The 16,327-nt window shown below is 61.9% G+C and overlaps 3 protein-coding genes across 3 annotated transcripts; 1 reads left to right on the forward strand and 2 right to left on the reverse strand.

Annotated features, from left to right (window-relative positions):
• Nucleotides 1-1,608: 1,608 nt before the first annotated feature.
• HETIRDRAFT_480612 (uncharacterized protein) lies at nucleotides 1,609-5,292 on the forward strand. The gene is made up of 6 exons (XM_009553085.1): nucleotides 1,609-1,725; nucleotides 1,787-2,333; nucleotides 2,384-2,962; nucleotides 3,012-3,884; nucleotides 3,939-4,434; nucleotides 4,500-5,292. The coding sequence occupies exons 2-6, from the start codon at nucleotides 1,797-1,799 to the stop codon at nucleotides 5,036-5,038; spliced, it is 3,024 nt and encodes a 1,007-aa protein (XP_009551380.1). The 5' UTR covers nucleotides 1,609-1,725; nucleotides 1,787-1,796; the 3' UTR covers nucleotides 5,039-5,292.
• HETIRDRAFT_37626 (voltage-gated Ca2+ channel) lies at nucleotides 2,892-12,832 on the reverse strand. Its single transcript, XM_009552851.1, has 28 exons — nucleotides 12,522-12,832; nucleotides 12,273-12,452; nucleotides 11,996-12,181; nucleotides 11,329-11,722; nucleotides 11,179-11,261; nucleotides 10,912-11,116; nucleotides 10,757-10,846; nucleotides 10,520-10,695; nucleotides 10,009-10,447; nucleotides 9,643-9,928; nucleotides 9,189-9,558; nucleotides 7,909-8,958; nucleotides 7,613-7,843; nucleotides 7,511-7,554; nucleotides 7,172-7,436; nucleotides 6,918-7,094; nucleotides 6,835-6,864; nucleotides 6,677-6,788; nucleotides 6,598-6,622; nucleotides 6,389-6,546; nucleotides 6,014-6,333; nucleotides 5,810-5,961; nucleotides 5,503-5,746; nucleotides 5,360-5,451; nucleotides 4,498-5,302; nucleotides 3,939-4,432; nucleotides 3,012-3,884; nucleotides 2,892-2,962 (listed from the first exon to the last, which is right to left on the reverse strand). The coding sequence occupies exons 1-25, from the start codon at nucleotides 12,602-12,604 to the stop codon at nucleotides 5,262-5,264; spliced, it is 5,433 nt and encodes a 1,810-aa protein (XP_009551146.1). The 5' UTR covers nucleotides 12,605-12,832; the 3' UTR covers nucleotides 2,892-2,962; nucleotides 3,012-3,884; nucleotides 3,939-4,432; nucleotides 4,498-5,261.
• A 1,221-nt stretch (nucleotides 12,833-14,053) lies between these two features.
• cyp28 (cytochrome P450 monooxygenase 28) lies at nucleotides 14,054-16,243 on the reverse strand (the record flags this gene model as incomplete). Its single annotated transcript, XM_009552879.1, has 9 exons — nucleotides 14,054-14,132; nucleotides 14,199-14,343; nucleotides 14,398-14,528; nucleotides 14,584-14,861; nucleotides 15,002-15,130; nucleotides 15,207-15,322; nucleotides 15,413-15,756; nucleotides 15,835-15,967; nucleotides 16,036-16,243. 9 exons carry the CDS (start codon nucleotides 16,241-16,243, stop codon nucleotides 14,054-14,056), a joined length of 1,563 nt encoding a protein of 520 aa, XP_009551174.1.
• Nucleotides 16,244-16,327: the final 84 nt, after the last annotated feature.

The raw sequence follows: 16,327 nt of genomic DNA on the forward strand, positions 1-16,327 counted from the left end.
AGGACCGGGTCAAAAAAAGCCAATACGGGGATATGGACACGTACATTTCGATACCGTCCATGACAAATACTCGTCAATCGGTGCGCATTGAATAACCATACCTTGCTGAGACCAGTACAAGAAACTGTAAGACTAGACGGGGCACATTGATGACAGGGGGCAGCTCCAAGAAGCCGAGGCCTGTAACACGGCGGTCCACGCTGCGGATGACCTGCCTGTTCGCCACATTTTACTTAATGCGACAACCCATGCCACATTATTCAGTCGTGAGGGAGGCCGTGTATCGCCCAAAGCCAGAGACTATTACTAAGCCGCGGCACTGGTCAAAGATCCCAGCGTCTCTTTGCGGTAGTTGCCCACGCTTTGGAACGCTCTCAAAACAAGCCGATCACGAGAGTGGTAACCCATAAAGATGACATGCAAGGGATCAGGATAGAATGAGATAGTGTCGAGAAGAAAGTCAAGGTGAAGTCGATCGTCTGTCAAATCTAGAGAAAAGTGTTTTACGGTAGGGACGAACGCTTGAGACGATTCTCCCCGCCACAAGGCAGAAGTACGCTTGAGACACTAGCCTGGCAGAGATGTGGATAGTCAACACGGTCACAGTCGCCCAAGTCAAAATCCTGTGCGCTGCCACTGCCACTCTGAGATCAATGCGAGTCAACGATGAGCCCCGATTTCAGAAAGCTTAAGCAAAGCAACGCGTTCCATGATTAGCCGGCAAAGACGAAGCGACGAACAAAGCCTGGACGCCGAAGAAACGTGAAGACAATGAGAGAGAATAAGAGAACAGTCCGCTGTATGCTCATGGTATTTCGCCCAGTCGTACCGTGTCAGTAGAGTTAAATGCCAGATAATCAGGAAGTTATCAGCACATGATCAAACAAAAAGGTCAAGCGCACGTACAACACATACTAGATACAGTCATGGACTGCTATGCAGCTTCTCTAAGATTGGGCTTCCAAACCTTATAAGTTACTGATTATCATGCTGCATTGTCATGAACAGGTACGAGCGCAGTCAACGCTGAACAGGATGGAAATCATTATAGCATCGAGCCTGTACAGTGAATTACCCAAGGTGAGAGATGGTGGGGTGCAATATCGCAAATATTCGTGTCAGCGGCAGACACAAATCGGAAAAGGTACAAGGCTCAACAAAACGGACTCCCTCGTTATATAGGTGTCCATAAATGCTTGTGATACGGTAAATAGAACCATGTGGGTCCATCGGCACACATGAATCTTGCAGACCGCGACAGGAGAAAAAGGGTTTCAGAGCATGGAGAAAGAAGTTCAGAAGAGCAATGTTTGCACGCACTTTGTATTGCTTCTGAGCATCGGGAGAGCTAAGGTGACCGAATCCATGCGCGGCCTTTGACTGTCCTCTCGACCGGGGATACTATAGCCAGCACCCTGACAGACATGAACTGAGATGATCTGTAGAGAGTGAGTCTTGTTGCTTGAGTATCATCAAAGGTACAGGAAGTAGAGCCTTCGACGATGCCTCGAAAGTAATCGCGGTGGACACATATGATGTCACGTGGATCCATCGAAGCCTGCCCTAATCCAGCAACTGCCGCCAAATCCTAACAATCTTTTTCCTCGCGGTCGACAACGACAACGAGCTGTTTTACACGCTGCACTCGACGTTGGCGATCCTTTCCGCCTTTCCTGACGATATAACGACCTGTATAACTACTTTGTTGAAGTATATCTCAAAATAGTGAGTTTCCCATCGCCCCAACTTCATAAAGACGTCGGTCGTTACAGTGCACGCTCTGCAGAACAGCCGACATGGCTCCTACTTCAAAACCCGAAACTCTCCTCAAGCAGGCTGAGGGTCTCATTACCGTTGGCCAGAAGTTCACCGCTCTCCAGGCGCTGACAGAGATGTTCAGCTCAAAACGATTCCGTTCGACCCCGCTCGCCTTGCTCGAGCCCATCATGCTCCGCTTTGTGGAGCTCTGCGTTGATCTACGCAAGGGGCGCATTGCGAAGGAAGGACTAATGCAGTACAAAAATATCGCGCAGAATTCCAGCGTCGGTTCGATCGAGATCGTCATTCAGAAATTCATCAGCTTGGCAGACGCGAAGGTGCAGGAGGCACAGGATATGGCGGACAAGGCGGTAGCGGATGCGGTCGCTGATGTGGACGATTTAGAGGCCATTGAGACACCAGAGAGTATCTTGCTTGGAGCGGTCAGCGGGGATCAGAGCAAAGACCGCACGGACAGGGCTTTAGTGACGCCCTGGCTCAAGTTCTTGTGGGAGAGCTATAGAATGGCACTGGAGACGTTGAAGAACAATGCCCGTTTAGAGGGCATTTATCAGGTGCGTACGCATAGTTCTGTGGGGCGTCGTAACCTCTCATTCTCCACCAGCAAGTAGCGCAACAAGCGTTCAAGTTCTGCTTGAAGCATCAGCGCAAGGTCGAGTTTCGTCGCTTGTGTGAGACACTCCGGTTGCACTTGGGCAATGTCGCAAAATACGCGCACCAGGCCCATTCGATCAATTTACAGGATCCAGAGACGCTTCAACATTATCTTGATACTCGGTTTGCGCAGCTCAACACATCTGTAGAGCTCGAACTATGGCAGGAGGCTTTCAGGTCGGTCGAGGACGTGCACAATCTGTTGACGATGGCGAAGAAAGCACCGCGACCGGGGATGATGGCGAACTACTATGAGAAACTGACGAAAATTTTCTTGATGAGCGGAAATGCCCTCTATCATGCCGCGGCCTGGGCAAAATACTACTCTCTTGTGACGGCAATAGGTGGGCGATCTGAGGATGAGATGCATCGGTTGGCAGGACAAGTATTGGTGAGCGCACTCGCTGTGCCTGTCGGGCAAAAGGCGGAGGAATTTGGCGCCGTGGAGGGTAAAGGCAAAACAGCTCGATTGACCGCTCTTCTCGGTCTTTCGAAACCACCCAGTCGCGGCGGACTACTGAAGGATGCGGTGGGTCGACTTTGTTCCAGGCCTTTTGCCGATTCTGACATTTGTACAGCTGTCTCGAAATGTTCTCAAATTAGCCCCTGAGACAATTCGCTCGCTATACACGATTCTCGAGGTTACATTTGACCCTCTGACTCTTTGCGGTGCCGTTGCGCCGCTCTTGGTCACGCTCTCCCAAGATGCCGCTTACTCCCCGTATCTCCCGTTGCTTCAGCGTGCTCTTCTCTCCCGCCTTCTCTCTCAGCTCGCACAAGTCTACTCTTCGATCGAGATTGCCAAACTCCTCGCGCTACTCCAGCCCCTGCGCGATGCTGCCACAGATGGTGCCGGCGACGCCACGGTTTACCAGGAGGAACGAGTCGAGGCCTACATCATGGGATGCGCGCGGGTTGGCGAGCTGAATGTCCGCATTGATCACGCTGCAGGCAGCCTTGAATTTGTCGATGACGCCTTTGCCTACGAAGATGCGCCCTCGACGTCGGCTGCGCACGAGAAAGCCATTCAAGCGTCTGCATCCACGCTCGTGCGAACACGTTTGAGTACCATTGCTACTAGTCTTCACAACTCCCTCGCCATTCTGGACCCGGCTCTACAGCTCACGCCTGAGGAGCAGCAGGAGCGTGTGCAGGCTCTGGTCGCTGCAGCCCAGACCGAGCGAAAGGCTCTACAGCTCCGCCGCGCGCTCGTTGCGAGACGACGAGAGCTTCTATCTGAGCTCTCGGTCCGTAAGGAGAAGGAAGAGGCAAGTAGGCGCGCTGAGATCAGCCGGAGGGAGCGTGAGGAGGAGGGTAGAAGGGCACTGGAGGAGGTCAGGCGAAGAGAACAGGAGAAGGCAAAGAGGGAAATCGAGAACATCCGGATGGAGGAGGCAATGAAGTTGGCTCAGAGTCTCAAGGAGAGGGGCAATCTCAAGGTCGACATCGAGGTGAGTGATCCCGTCTATTTTCTTCCGCTTAACACGGCATTGACCTTTTCATAGGATGTCACGAACCTCAACACGGACAATCTCATGCGTCTTCAAGTCGAACAGTGGGAGAAGGAGAAGAAGGACCGCGAGGAACGTCTTCGAATTATCGCCAAGCGTCTCGACCATCTCGAGCGCGCTTACCGCAAAGAAGAACGTCCTCTCCTCGCCAAGGATTATGAGGTCCAGCAGGAGAACGATCGTGCTACCTTCGACGCTGTACAAACCGCTCGCCTCGAAAACTCCAAGGTTGCCCACCAACAAGACTTGGCCACGAAGAAACGTCTCTCGCGTATGCTGGACGAGTTCAACGCCCGAAAGGACCTGATCCTTCAGAAGAGGGGAGAGGAGTTCGAGAAGAGGAGGCAGACAGCGTTGGCTAAGATCGAGGAGGAGAAGGCTAAGAGGCGCAAGGCTGTCCTCAAGGCACGCGAGGAGGAGCGGATCGAGCGCGAGAATCAGGAGCGTATCAGAAGGGAGAAGGAAGAAGAGGAGCAGAGGCTCGAAGAAGGTCAGTCTCGTCTTCCCATAGTTGATACGAAGATTGAACTGATTTGTCTGATTCCAACGTTCCAGAACGTCTGATGGAGGAGGAGAGACTGCGCGCAGAGGAGGAGGCCGCTCAAGCCGCTGAAGAGGCCAAGCAGCGCGAAGAGCAGGAAAAGGCACTAGCCCTTCGCAAACAGCGGGAACAGGAGCGGGAAGCCGCAAACGAAAAGGCGCGTTTGCAAGCGCAGCGCGAGGAAGAAGCCATGGCACGGCGTGCGGCTGGACGCGTGGCGCCAGCGGCTGTTGCCACTCCCGTCGCCACCGACACCTGGAGGCGTCGCGAGTCCGCCGCACCGCCCACCCCGATCCGGGCATCCATGGCCACGCCTCCACCGCGGTCGGAGAGCCCCGCTGGTCAACCAAGAGTCAGCCGACCTGCCGTCTCCAATGGCGGCGGATGGAGAGCGAGAGAGCAGGCTAAACAGTCTGGCGCTGCCCCTGTTCGGTCGGCATCCCCCGCCCTTCCCAAAGACGAGCCCAAGAAGGAAGAGACTAAGGCCGACGACGACGGTTTCCAACCTGCGAAGAACGTCTGGCGTCCGTCGCGGCTGAGGGGCAAGCAGTAGTGCGATCTTGAGGTTCTGTCTGTCTTTTGATCCGTATGCTTCCATTCGCGCATTTGCATGTCCTCATGTTCTGTTTTTACATCTTGCACCATGAAACTTTCTATGAATCCTCGGATAAATATCTGAAAACAACGAATGCAGTACATATGCGGTTTAGGTACAGTCAACACAAAACTCAATGTCCGATATAGCAAACGAATGGATCGCAGGGGGTACAACAGGTTTATTGCCTATGCTCCTCTTCTTCGGCTTCTAACATCAAATCTGCAAAGAAACGGACGGTGAGAAAAAGGCAAAGGGCATGTCGACGGCAACACTTGCCTCCCCATGATGAATTTTGGACCGCGGCCAGGACGTCCTGCCCGTCGTCCTCTGCTATCAACGAAGAATCCCGAGATGGAGACAAGTCGCGCCTGCAAAGAGCGTCAGAAATGCACGTAAACCTGCGCGATGAGGCGACTGACGCATAACGGAGGCCCAAGTCCGTCGAGAGCATACTGACATCGCTCGTCCTGCGCGCTCTATGAAGCGCGGACGAGCGAGGGCTGCCACCTCCGAACGACAGATCGAAGGGGTCTCTCGTTGCCTCTCCCGGGGATCGCCCGGGCGACTCGGGGTCGCTAAAGGGACTGGCGGGGTACGACGTGATGTCACGGGTGCTTTGGGGCGGCGTCGTGGGAAAGTCGTCGACGATGATGGCAGGGATGTCTGGGTGCACTGTCGGATGAGGACGATCGTAGGGGGTGGACGGAAACTGAAAAAAGCTGTCACCTTGCTCCATCTTCGCCTGCCGCGAACGCTCCCTCTCGGCCAAAAAGCGTCGGCGATAGGTGATACACTTGAGGTAGGACCGCACGCGGTCCAGGTTCACGAGATCGGTGACGAGCTTGTTGGTCTCCGTTCGGACGACTAGGTCCTTCAATCTGCAGATGAACGTGAGTCGACAACGAAAGGGGGAAGGAGGATGTCTCTGACATGAGCGCGTCCTTGTCCACGATCAACTTGTGATGGGCCAGCAACAGAAGCATGTCCGTGAACGAGATGCCCTTTCCTTGGTGGTGCGAGATGCTCGCCTCGTGGTAGAGGCGGCTGTACAGATTTCGCCGCCTCCGAATGGCGCCGTAGTCGATGGCGCCGAGCGTCTTGTTGAGGTTGTCAAGGTCAACGCCCTCGACGACAGCTTTCCTGCCGGGCCAGGAATAGTCGGAGTCGCCCGCGTCCGTGAAAGTCCTCAGAATATTTGGGACGCTGTATTCCACGGGGTATATCCGCACTTCGAAGATGCCGCTGAGCCGCTGATACGATCCGCTTCAGCTTGTCCTGCGTCCTCGATGGGGCGAAAACACTCACGGCGAAGAAGGGAACGAAGCGGTGGCGCTCGAGAAAGCCCGTTCTCGGGTTCGCAAATTCAGCCCAGACCTTCTTGAACGCGCGCATCTCCTCTCGCGTCACCGCCTTTGTCCCCCCGGTCATCTGGAACACGTATGAAAAGTTCTCGACGACAACACCTGCGAGCGAGCGGTGAGTCCAGGGCTGAATCGAAGTTTGTGGTCACGCACCAGTAAACATGTTGACGAAGATGTACTTTTGTTCGATCGTTCAGCGTGCGCGCGGCTTCGAGACCGGAAAGGGACCCACCATGCTCAGGAGATTCCACGCTATGAAGAGGGTGAATGCCCACCCGACGCTGCCGCAATCGGAATCTGGGTCACTAGCCGAGGCGTTGGTGCACCTCGGATACACCAGCGCACTGAATAACGTCAGCGAACCGCGCGCTTGGAACCAATCAGACCTACTAGTCGTGCATATATTGATTCCACCCCTCCCTAGAGGCTGATGTCAATATCGGGCTTGGCGGTCGAGAGCCCCAGAAACGTACCCTGCGGTCATGAACGCCAACATGACGAGGGCGGTGCCCAGCGTCGTGTAGTTCTGGTTCCGTGTCTCGGCAGACTGCCACTTGGTCAAGCTGAAGATCTCCACGAACAGGATCCCGAAGAACAAGAAGAACGTGATCCAGAGCGAAAGCAGGCTCAGGATGACGGGCAAGCTCGACCTGTCAGGGGTGGACACACACGTCCGTCAGTGTTGCATTGAAACGCGCGACACGACGGGGGACGCGCGGGGGCTCACACTGCGGTCTTGAACAGCTTGTTGAGGTTATTCATGCGCTGGATCAGCTTGAACGCGATGCTGACGAGGAACAGCTTCTGCAGCTGATCGAGCACGTACCCGCTCGCGCCCACGCGGACGGAGACGGTCGTGATAAGACTGCCGCTGGCCACAATGATGTCGAATATATTCCAGCCGTTCGCCCGGAAGCTGGACCACCCAAGCCCGTACAGGCGCACGAGGATGTCCAGCACGTACACGGACGTGATGAACATGAAGAAATCGCCTGCACAGCGACGGCGGCGCGATGAATGAGACGCGGCACGTTCGAGGGAGAAAAAAAACGCGACGGAAACTCACTGCGCAGCTGGTCGGCAAAGCGCTGGGGCTTGAACGTCTGGGTCCTGAGACATGATCTTTGTCAGCGAATGGCGGGCTGCCCGAGACGGCGACGGGACGCACATGAGAGCAATGATGTGGACGGCGAACAGCACGGTCATCATGCGGGACCACCAGCCGTGCTTGCGCACGGCGCGGTCGAAACACCAAGCCCGCACGGGCCAGCGCGGCCTCACTTTGGGCCGCTTGGACGGCTTCTGCCGCTTGATCAGCTTTTGCAGGTCGATCCACTCCCGCTGGGGCTGCGTGAGGAACGCGGTGCCCGTCTTAGAGCTGAAATTGCCGATGATGATGCTGCGGGGCGAAGGCGGCGCGTCAGCAAGGGGGGCGGGACGAGTGAGAAGGACGCGGCAACGCACCTGACGAAGAGCGTCAAGATGACGACGGCACCGAGCAAGTTGTACACGAGGAAGAAGATGGCGTTGACCTGGGACGCGTTGGTCTGCGGCTGCATCCCAAACCCGGTGATGCTAGTCGCGACGCCCATGACGTCCGTCCAGCCCTCGAGTGAGACGATCTCGAACAAGATGAGGAGGGACGAGCGAAAGCTATCGAACGAGAACGTCGTCGACGGCGACGGGTTTGCCCACACGCGCGGGACCGGGAACAGAAACGCCGTCCCGTCGTCCCCGACGACGCTGTTCGTGAACTCGTTCACGCAGTCGCGCGTGCCGCCGACCGAGGTGTCGTTGCACGTGTTCGTGTGGCCGGCGAAGATGTTGAGGCCCCAGACGGCGTAAGGGATCATGTACAGGATGGCGAGCAGCGCGGCGTCGAGGATACGGGTGACGCCGGAGATGATGAGCGATTCGAACGTCGTGCGCATCTTCTCGATGAGCGTGATCAGGCGCAGCGCGCGCAGGGCCTTGAGCGCGCGTGTGAAGCGGCTGAGGCCGCCGATGAAGATGAGCCCCGTCGTCACGTTGACGAGCAGGCCAAGCATGATGAAAAAGTCGAGCACGTTCCATATGCTGCGGATGTACGCGTTGGGCGTGAACAAGAACCCGTCCGCGACGACCTTGATGAGGAACTCGACGACGAGCATCAGCCCAAAGACGGCCTCCGCGATGTCGAACCACGACCCGCGCAGGAGGCCGTGCTGCATATAAAAGTTGCGGCGGTAAATTGGGGTGGCGATCGCCTCCGTGACGATACCGCCGATCACGGTCAGCAGCAGCACGAACTGAAACATGGTGTGCGGGATGGGCGCCGGCGGCCGTCCGAAGATGCGGTCCCCGTTGGCAGGGCGGACCAGCCTCTGGCAAAGCCGGCGGAACGCGTTCTTCTGCGAGAAGAGCCAGAACGTCTTGTCGAAAGACGGGTGGTCCCGGATGAAGTCCGCCTTTTGCGCCCGGCGCTCGTAGAACGCGTCGCTCGCGTCCTCGACCGCTGCCACCTCGTTGTTGATGCTTGCGAGCAAGTCCCTAAGGTCGAGAACGGACGGTCAGCGCTGAACGGCGCCCGCCATCGACGCTGCCACGTACAGATGCCGCTCCATTTCCTCATCGTTCGGGTCCTGCGCGCGCATGGTGTCCCTGCGGCCGTTCCGCAGCGCGGTCATGGGCATATCGTTCGCGTGTGTGTCCCCGATGAACAGCTGCTGCAGCATATTCAGTGACTTGGTGGTATAATGCCGCACCGGGCGCCTGCGCCCGTCCGCCGGCCGAACCTGTCATTCAAAACCATGAGCCAGCGCGCGCGCGCGCCAGAAAAGCAACAAAGCAGCAAATATACCGCGTTGGGGCGCCGATCCTGGCTCGGCAGGCCATAGTCCAGCACGAGGGCCTTTTGCATCGGCAGGACGAGGCTGGACGGCAGGTTCTCGACGACGATGGCCTTGGGCGAGGCCTTGAACCACCTGTACGGGTTGAACTTGCGCATCCACGTCGCTTTTGCCTTTTGCGGCTGCTGCGCGGCCCAGTAGTGATTCGCCTGCTGCCCGCGCTTCGACTCTTCGGCGACGTTGAAGTTCTCGTTGATGACGGCGATGAACATCTGCAACACGATGACTGTGCGGCAGCGGAGGGTCGGTCGGTCAATCGGCCGCGAGGAGGGGAAGAGGGAGGAAAGCGCGCGGGCGCGCGGGCACTCACAGTTCGCGAAGAAGAACCAGGCGCTGATGAAGAGCACCGTGATGGCGGACTGGCCGAGCGGGACCTCGGCCGTGGCGGAGCTGTAGAGCACCTGGGTCCAGTTCTCGGACGAGAACACCTGGTACATCGCCAGAAAGGCAGTGAAGATCTGCCCAAAGTTCATCGTCTCGTCCGCGCCCAGGTCGCCGCGCAGGATCTGCACCGCGACGAGCGCGGCGAGGAAGTTGACGAGGATGAGGAAGAGCGTCATGTTTGCGAGGCCGTACATGTTGCCGAACACCGAGAGCTGTGCGCGGCGGGGTCGACCGGACGGTCAGTCAGTCAGTCAGTGGGTCAGCGAGCGGCGGGCGCAAGGGCGCGACGCACCAGGAGCGGCTTCATGCGCGGGATCTCGAGTATGACGCGGTAGAAGCGCATGAGCTGGAAGATGGTGAGCCAGGGGTACACCGGCGAGTTGTGCACCGCGGGGACCTGAATGACGGACGAGCCGAGCGCGAGCACGAGGTCGAGCCAGTTGGTGCCCTTGCGGAAGAACGCGCGCCAGTCGGGCAGGTGCGCCGCGACGCGCACCGCGATCTCGACGTCGAACGCGATCGTGAGCACGAGCTCACCGTTGTCGAGGATCGCCGCGTGCGTCGGTGAGATGCCGACCTCGCGCGTCGCCTGCAGCACGAGCGACGCGAGCGCGAGCGCGACCCAGCACCACCGGATGTGCTCGTACATCTCGCGCACGCGGTTGTGCTTCACGTACCGGCCGTCGACCATCGCCCACGTCTCGTCGCGCGCGTCCACGATGGGCTGCAGCCTGACCCCACGCGCACCGTCAACCATCAGCACCACGACCGCACCTCAGCAGAGCAGAAACAGAAACGCTTACGGGGCGGCGCCGAACGCGCTCTTCTGCGTCTCCTCGCGAATGGCGGAGAACGTGTTGGTGATCACGGCCACGAAGAGGTTGATGAGCCAAAAATTGAGCACGACGATGCAGACGATGAAGAAGAAGCACGAGACGAAGAACTCCGAGTCGATCATCGAGTACATCATCGGCGACCACTGTTCCGCGACACACACGTCAACCCGTGAACCGCACGTGAGAGACGTGAAAGGGACCGACCCCGTTGGCAGACGCCACGATGACGACCTGCAGCGCCGAAAAATAAATCGTATCGAAGCTCTCGATATTCTCGTACGGATTCTGCTCCTCCTGCACAAGCAATCAGCGTCTCTCCCAACGCTAGAGCCAAACCAAAAAAAACGCGCCCCACGCACCTTGCACACCTGCCCGAGCGGGCATATGTATCCCTTGGCCTCCTGCGGCGTCCCGTCGAGCGCGACGTACCCCGTGGCCGCGAGCGTCCCCGAATCGACGTACCCGCCACACTGCTGGTCGAGCTGGATCTCGTCCTGCCCGAGCGTCGGCAGGAGGTAGCACGAACGCCGGAACGATCCGCTGAACGACTGCACGCCGATGATCCTACACGTGCGCGCGCACGGCATTAGCGTGCCCAGAACGACCGAACGAGGACGGCCACTCACGAGAACAGCGCCATCGCGAACAACACAAAGTACAGCACGCTCGTCAACAGCGGCCTCGCAATCTTCAACGACCGCATAATCGTCTGCCCCCCAAACCACGATCAATCAGCGCCCCCCTCTTCCCCAACAAAAAAAAACAGCCCGCCGCACCGTAGTCCCAGAAGTGATCGCCAGCAGCCTCGCGAGGCGCAACACGCTCAGCGCCCTAAACAGCCCAACATGCGTGCCCCCAGGCCCGCGCTCCGCCCCCGCCTGCGCGAGCGCGAACGCGACCCAGAAGCCGACCAGCGCGACGCAGTCCAGCCGCGACCAGCTGTGCCGCAGGTACGGCACGTTCCGCACCGTCATCGCCTGCGCCCGCGCCACGCTGAACCGGAACGGCAGCGCCAGCCCCCCGCTCGCGCTCGCGCCGGTGCTCGTGGGGGGCACGCGAAAGGGCTGCGAGGCCGTGTGCGCATGCGCGTGAGCCTTTTCCATGATCGGCGTCGTCGACCCCGCCGTATCCGAGCGCGCGCGAACCACGCGCGACCCGGACGGCGTCGCGCTCCCCGAATCCGAACCCGATCCCGAGCTCATCCCCGACGCGGACACCGACGCGAGCCCTGAATTCGACGCGGACGCGGATGCGACGCCGAGCGACACGGACGCGGCGAGCACGCTCGCGGGCACGCGCGCGTTCCCCGCCCACGCGCCTGCGCCTGCGTCGGCGGAGGCGGTAGACGCGGCATGCGGGAGCGCGAATGGGTGCGCGGCGCGCGCGTAGAGGCGGCGGAGGCGCTGCGTGAGGGTGCGCGAGCGGGCGAGCTGGCCCTGGTACTGGCTCGAGTGCGGGTTCTGGCTCTGGGAGTGCGCGCGCTGGAGCGGGGCGTCGGCGCCGTTGCCGGAGGTAGGGGCAGGAGCGGCGGCGGCGGGGTCTGGGTGTGCTGGGGTGAAGAGGAGCGAGAGCGGGATTTCGGGGTCGAGGATGAGCCCTGTGACGCAGATGCGCGCAAAGGCCTCGAGGCTGCGTGTGGTGTGGTGCGGTGCGGTGCAGGGAGCGCAGCCGAGCGCGATCAGCCAGACAAGACGCGAATTGCGGGAGGGGAGAGACGCACGTGAAGAGCACGAAGAGCACGAAGAGCGCGTAGTCCTCCCACGCGTGGAAGTACCCGCGCACGGCGGCCGGCGCCGCGCTCGCACCCGCGCCCGCGTCGAGCGTGAGCGTGTGCGACGCCTGCAGCGTGAGCACGACGGCGTTGAACACGATCAGGCACAGGATCGCGGGCTCCGTCCACCTGCGCCGCCGCCGGGTATCGCATCAGCGTCGCCCATCACACACGAACAGCGGCGGGGGAGCAACGCACGGGTACACCAGGAAGCGGAACATCGCGAGCCGCACCGCGCTCCTCGGGCCAAAGCACCCCAGAGTGCGCCCGCGAATCGGCATCCCCCTCCTTAAATCGGGCACCCCCGCCCCGTCCACCGCACCCGCACCTACGCCCGCGTCGTCTCCCTCGTCGTCGACGCCGCCGCCCTTTTCGACGCGCACGTCCCCGTCTGCGAGGCGCGTGTGGTCGTCGAGGCCCCGGCCGGCGAGATTCACGACGCGCAGCGATGCGCGGCGCAGACCGCGCGAGACGCTCTTGAGGCGCGAGCCCGTGCGCTGGAGCGGCGACGCGCCCGCGCCGCTCCCGCCGCCCGCACCGCCACCGCCGTACTTGAGCGTCCTTCTGCGCGCGGCGCCCGCGCGCTCCGCGTCGACTTCCGCATCGACACGCGCGTGGCCGCGGGCGTACGCGGCGGCGCCGGCCATGTGGGTGGTGAGGCGGGCGCCGTCATCGTCCTCGTCATTGTAGTCGTCCGCGTCGGGATCGGGCTGGCGGAGGGTGTCGGCGTCGGAGAGAGTGTACGTGTAAGAGGCGGAGGAGGCGGCGGAGTCGCGGGGGTACGGGCGAGGGAGTGGGTGGCGGATGAGGGAGGCGGCGGAGGCGGTAGCGGCGGTGGTCGCGTACGGGTTCGTGGTAAAGGTGGTGGAGGAGGAAGAGGCGGCAGCGGCGGCCATGGTGGCGGTCGAGGGGCCATAGTCGCGCGCGGGGTCGCGGACGCGGAAGGGGTCGTCGTCGAGGTCGAGGGCGAGGCCGCGCGGGCGGTGATATGCGCGTGCGGCAAAGGGGTCGTCGCCGTCACGGTCGCGGTCGCGGGGGTCGAGGGGCATGACGGGTGTGGCGCCGACGATGCGCGGGGGGGAGTCGGAGCGCGGGATCGGGATGGAGACATATTGTGCGAGTGCGAGGGGGTCCTGGCCGTGCTCGACCCTGCCCCAGCTTGTCCTGCGGCGTGCGAGGTTGCGGTGGGGCTCTGCGGGGTCGAGCGAGGGCGAGGACGGGGACGGGGCGGCGTGCGTGTGCGTGTGTGTCGGGGACGAGAGGCTGGAGATGCTGGCGCTGGAGCCGAGGTCGACGGCGGAGGAGGTGGAGGAGCTCCTGGACGGCTGCTGGTCGCGGTGGGCGGCGTCGGAGGCCATGTAGCGTCGACGACGACGACGACGACGGTGAGGAGGAGGAGGATGTGTGGGAGGACAGGTCGTCAGCGGTGGGAGCAGGAGAAATAGGCGGTTGCCCCTTTTGGGCGGGGCTGCCCAGCGCTCTCCGGGGTCTCGTCGTCATGCGCAGTGTTCTCGTCGACGGCGATGGCGGCGGCGCAAGCGAGGGCCAGCCGAGTGCATTGTGGAGAGTGTTGTGGAGAGTGTTGCGATCGCAGACGAGCTCAGCGCCCACGGCACGCAGACTTCGCAATGACGCACGCCTCGTTGACGACATACATACGGCATACACGGCTGAAGACACATACAACAAATACACAGAACGTCGAGCAACGATGCTCGTACACCCTCGCCTCACTCTGCATCCTGCCGTATCAACCCCAACGCCGCCTCGGAGCGCGGCACGAACGCGCACTTGAACGGCCTCGGCCGACTGCCAGCCGCCCTCGCCGTCAGCACCAACGCCGACAGCGCGACACCGACCCGACGCACGACGCACCTGACAGACTCCGTCGTGAACGCCTCCTCCGGCAGGACCTCGCGCCCGTCCGCGTCGTTGGCCGGCACGACGTCGAACACGGCGAGGATGCTCGCCGCCGTCAGCCAGATGTTGTCCAGCGCCAGCCACCGCCCGGGACACACTCTGCGGCCACGCGCGTCAGCCAGCCCCCGCGAACGCAGAGCCGGAGGCACGCACCGGCGGCCGAAGCCAAATGCCATGAGCGGGACCCCGTTCACCCCGCGCGCCCTGTTCCCGTCCGCGTCCACAAACCTGTCCGCCACGAACCGGAACGCGTCCGGGTACATCTCCTCGTCGTGGCACATCCCCCTGCCCCACCCCGCGCGTCAGTCTCCTCCCTTTCCTCCTACACACGCGCACTCACCAAACATTCGGCAGCACCGTCGTCCCCCGCGGGATCCGCCACCCCCCATACACGTCCTCCCGCACCGTCGCGTGCGGCGACGCGAGCGGCGCCACCGGGTTCCACCGCTGCGCCTCCCACACCGCGCTCGTCACCAGCGGCAGCGCACCGCGGTCCCCCAGCGTCGGCAGCCGCCCCGGCCCCGCGCCGAGCACCCCGTCCAGCTCCGCCTGCGCCGCGCGCCGCGCGTCCGGGTACAGCAGCATCGCGAGCAGGAACGTCAGCGCAGCCGCCACAGTCTGCACCACCCCCCCGATCCCCAAATCATGGTCATTCGGAGACGCGCAAGCGACGGGGGACGGGCGCTCACCGTGTCCGCGCCCGCTGCGTGCCCGCGGCCGAGCCAGCGCGAAATACGCCGTCAGTCAGTCAGTCGAACGGGGACGCACGCACCGGAGTACGAGATCGCAGTGATGCCCTGGATCATCCGCACGTCCGCCTCCCGCCCCTCGCGCACCGCGCGCTCCAGCTCCGTCGCTGCCACGCACGGCGCCGCCGTCCCCGCCTCCTGCGCCCGCACCGCCGCCGCCCCCGCGTCAGCATCGCCGTAGGCGTCAGCATCGTCTCAGGGCGCGCACACGCACCATGTTACGCCGGACCATCTCGAACGGCCGCTCGAGCATCGCCCGCGACAGCGCGCGCCACTCGCGCGCCTTGCGCTTGAACCCCGCCCCGGGGACCCACGCGGGCACGTGCTTCACTGCACGCACACGCGCCCACCAACCCTTCCGCCGTCAGCGCACAGCCACACACACATACACACACAGAGAAAGAGACGCGGGGCACGCACGGAGGGGCACATAGTCCACCAAATACGTCCCGTATATATCCGCGTGCGCGAGCGCCGCCGTCGCGCGCGCCGCGAGCCCCACCAGCGCGTCGCCCTCGCCCTCCTCGGCAACGTCGTGCCCATACGCGATCTTCAACACCAGCGCCGCCGCGTTTCGCCGCAAGTGCCGTTCGTACGCGTCCGGCGCGCGCAGGAGGCCGCGCAGGAGGGTGAGGACGTTGAGCGCGGCGATGGGGGCGTAGGACGGCACGACGCGCGCGTGGAAGTGTTTCTGGAAGAGCCCGCGGTGGCGCCGCCAGGGCTCGCCGTAGGGCATGCGCGAGAAGGACCAGTACCAGCCCATCCTGGGTGCGTGGGTGGGTGCGTGGGTGGTCAGCAGCAGCGGCAGCGGAGAGACGTGTGCTTGGGGAGCATGGACTCACAGCTCGCGCGTCATCGTGCGGCGCGGGCGCGACGAGTACACCGCGCCGCGCTTGTCGAGTAGCTCATCCGCCGCCTCTGCCGAGTTGACGACGAGCACGGGGTCCCTGTACGCGCGGTAGAACACCAAGTCGCCTGCGCCCGGCGCGTTAGCCCACCACCACCATACCCCCACCACGACACGAGACAGGGGGGGTGCGCACCGTAGACCTGCCTCCACGCGGTGTACGTGCGCCACGGCGCCGCGCGGGAGATGGCGGGGCGCCCGAGGCCGAGCCACGGTGACTTGGGTCCAGGTGGGAGCGGCAGCCTGCGCGCGCGCGCGCGGAGGCCGAGGAGCGCGAGGAGGAGCGCGGCGAGCGTCGCTGCGAGTGCCACGCCAGACTCGAGGGCGATACTGCTTGCGATCATGCTGCTTGCGAACACCATCGAGAGCGAGGTGTGGAGGGGGCGCAGGGCGCACGGGGGTGGGCGTACTTGTAGCCCCGCGCGGCG

This window comes from Heterobasidion irregulare, assembly GCF_000320585.1.
Source record: "Heterobasidion irregulare TC 32-1 unplaced genomic scaffold scaffold_11, whole genome shotgun sequence".
Taxonomy (NCBI): domain Eukaryota; kingdom Fungi; phylum Basidiomycota; class Agaricomycetes; order Russulales; family Bondarzewiaceae; genus Heterobasidion; species Heterobasidion irregulare.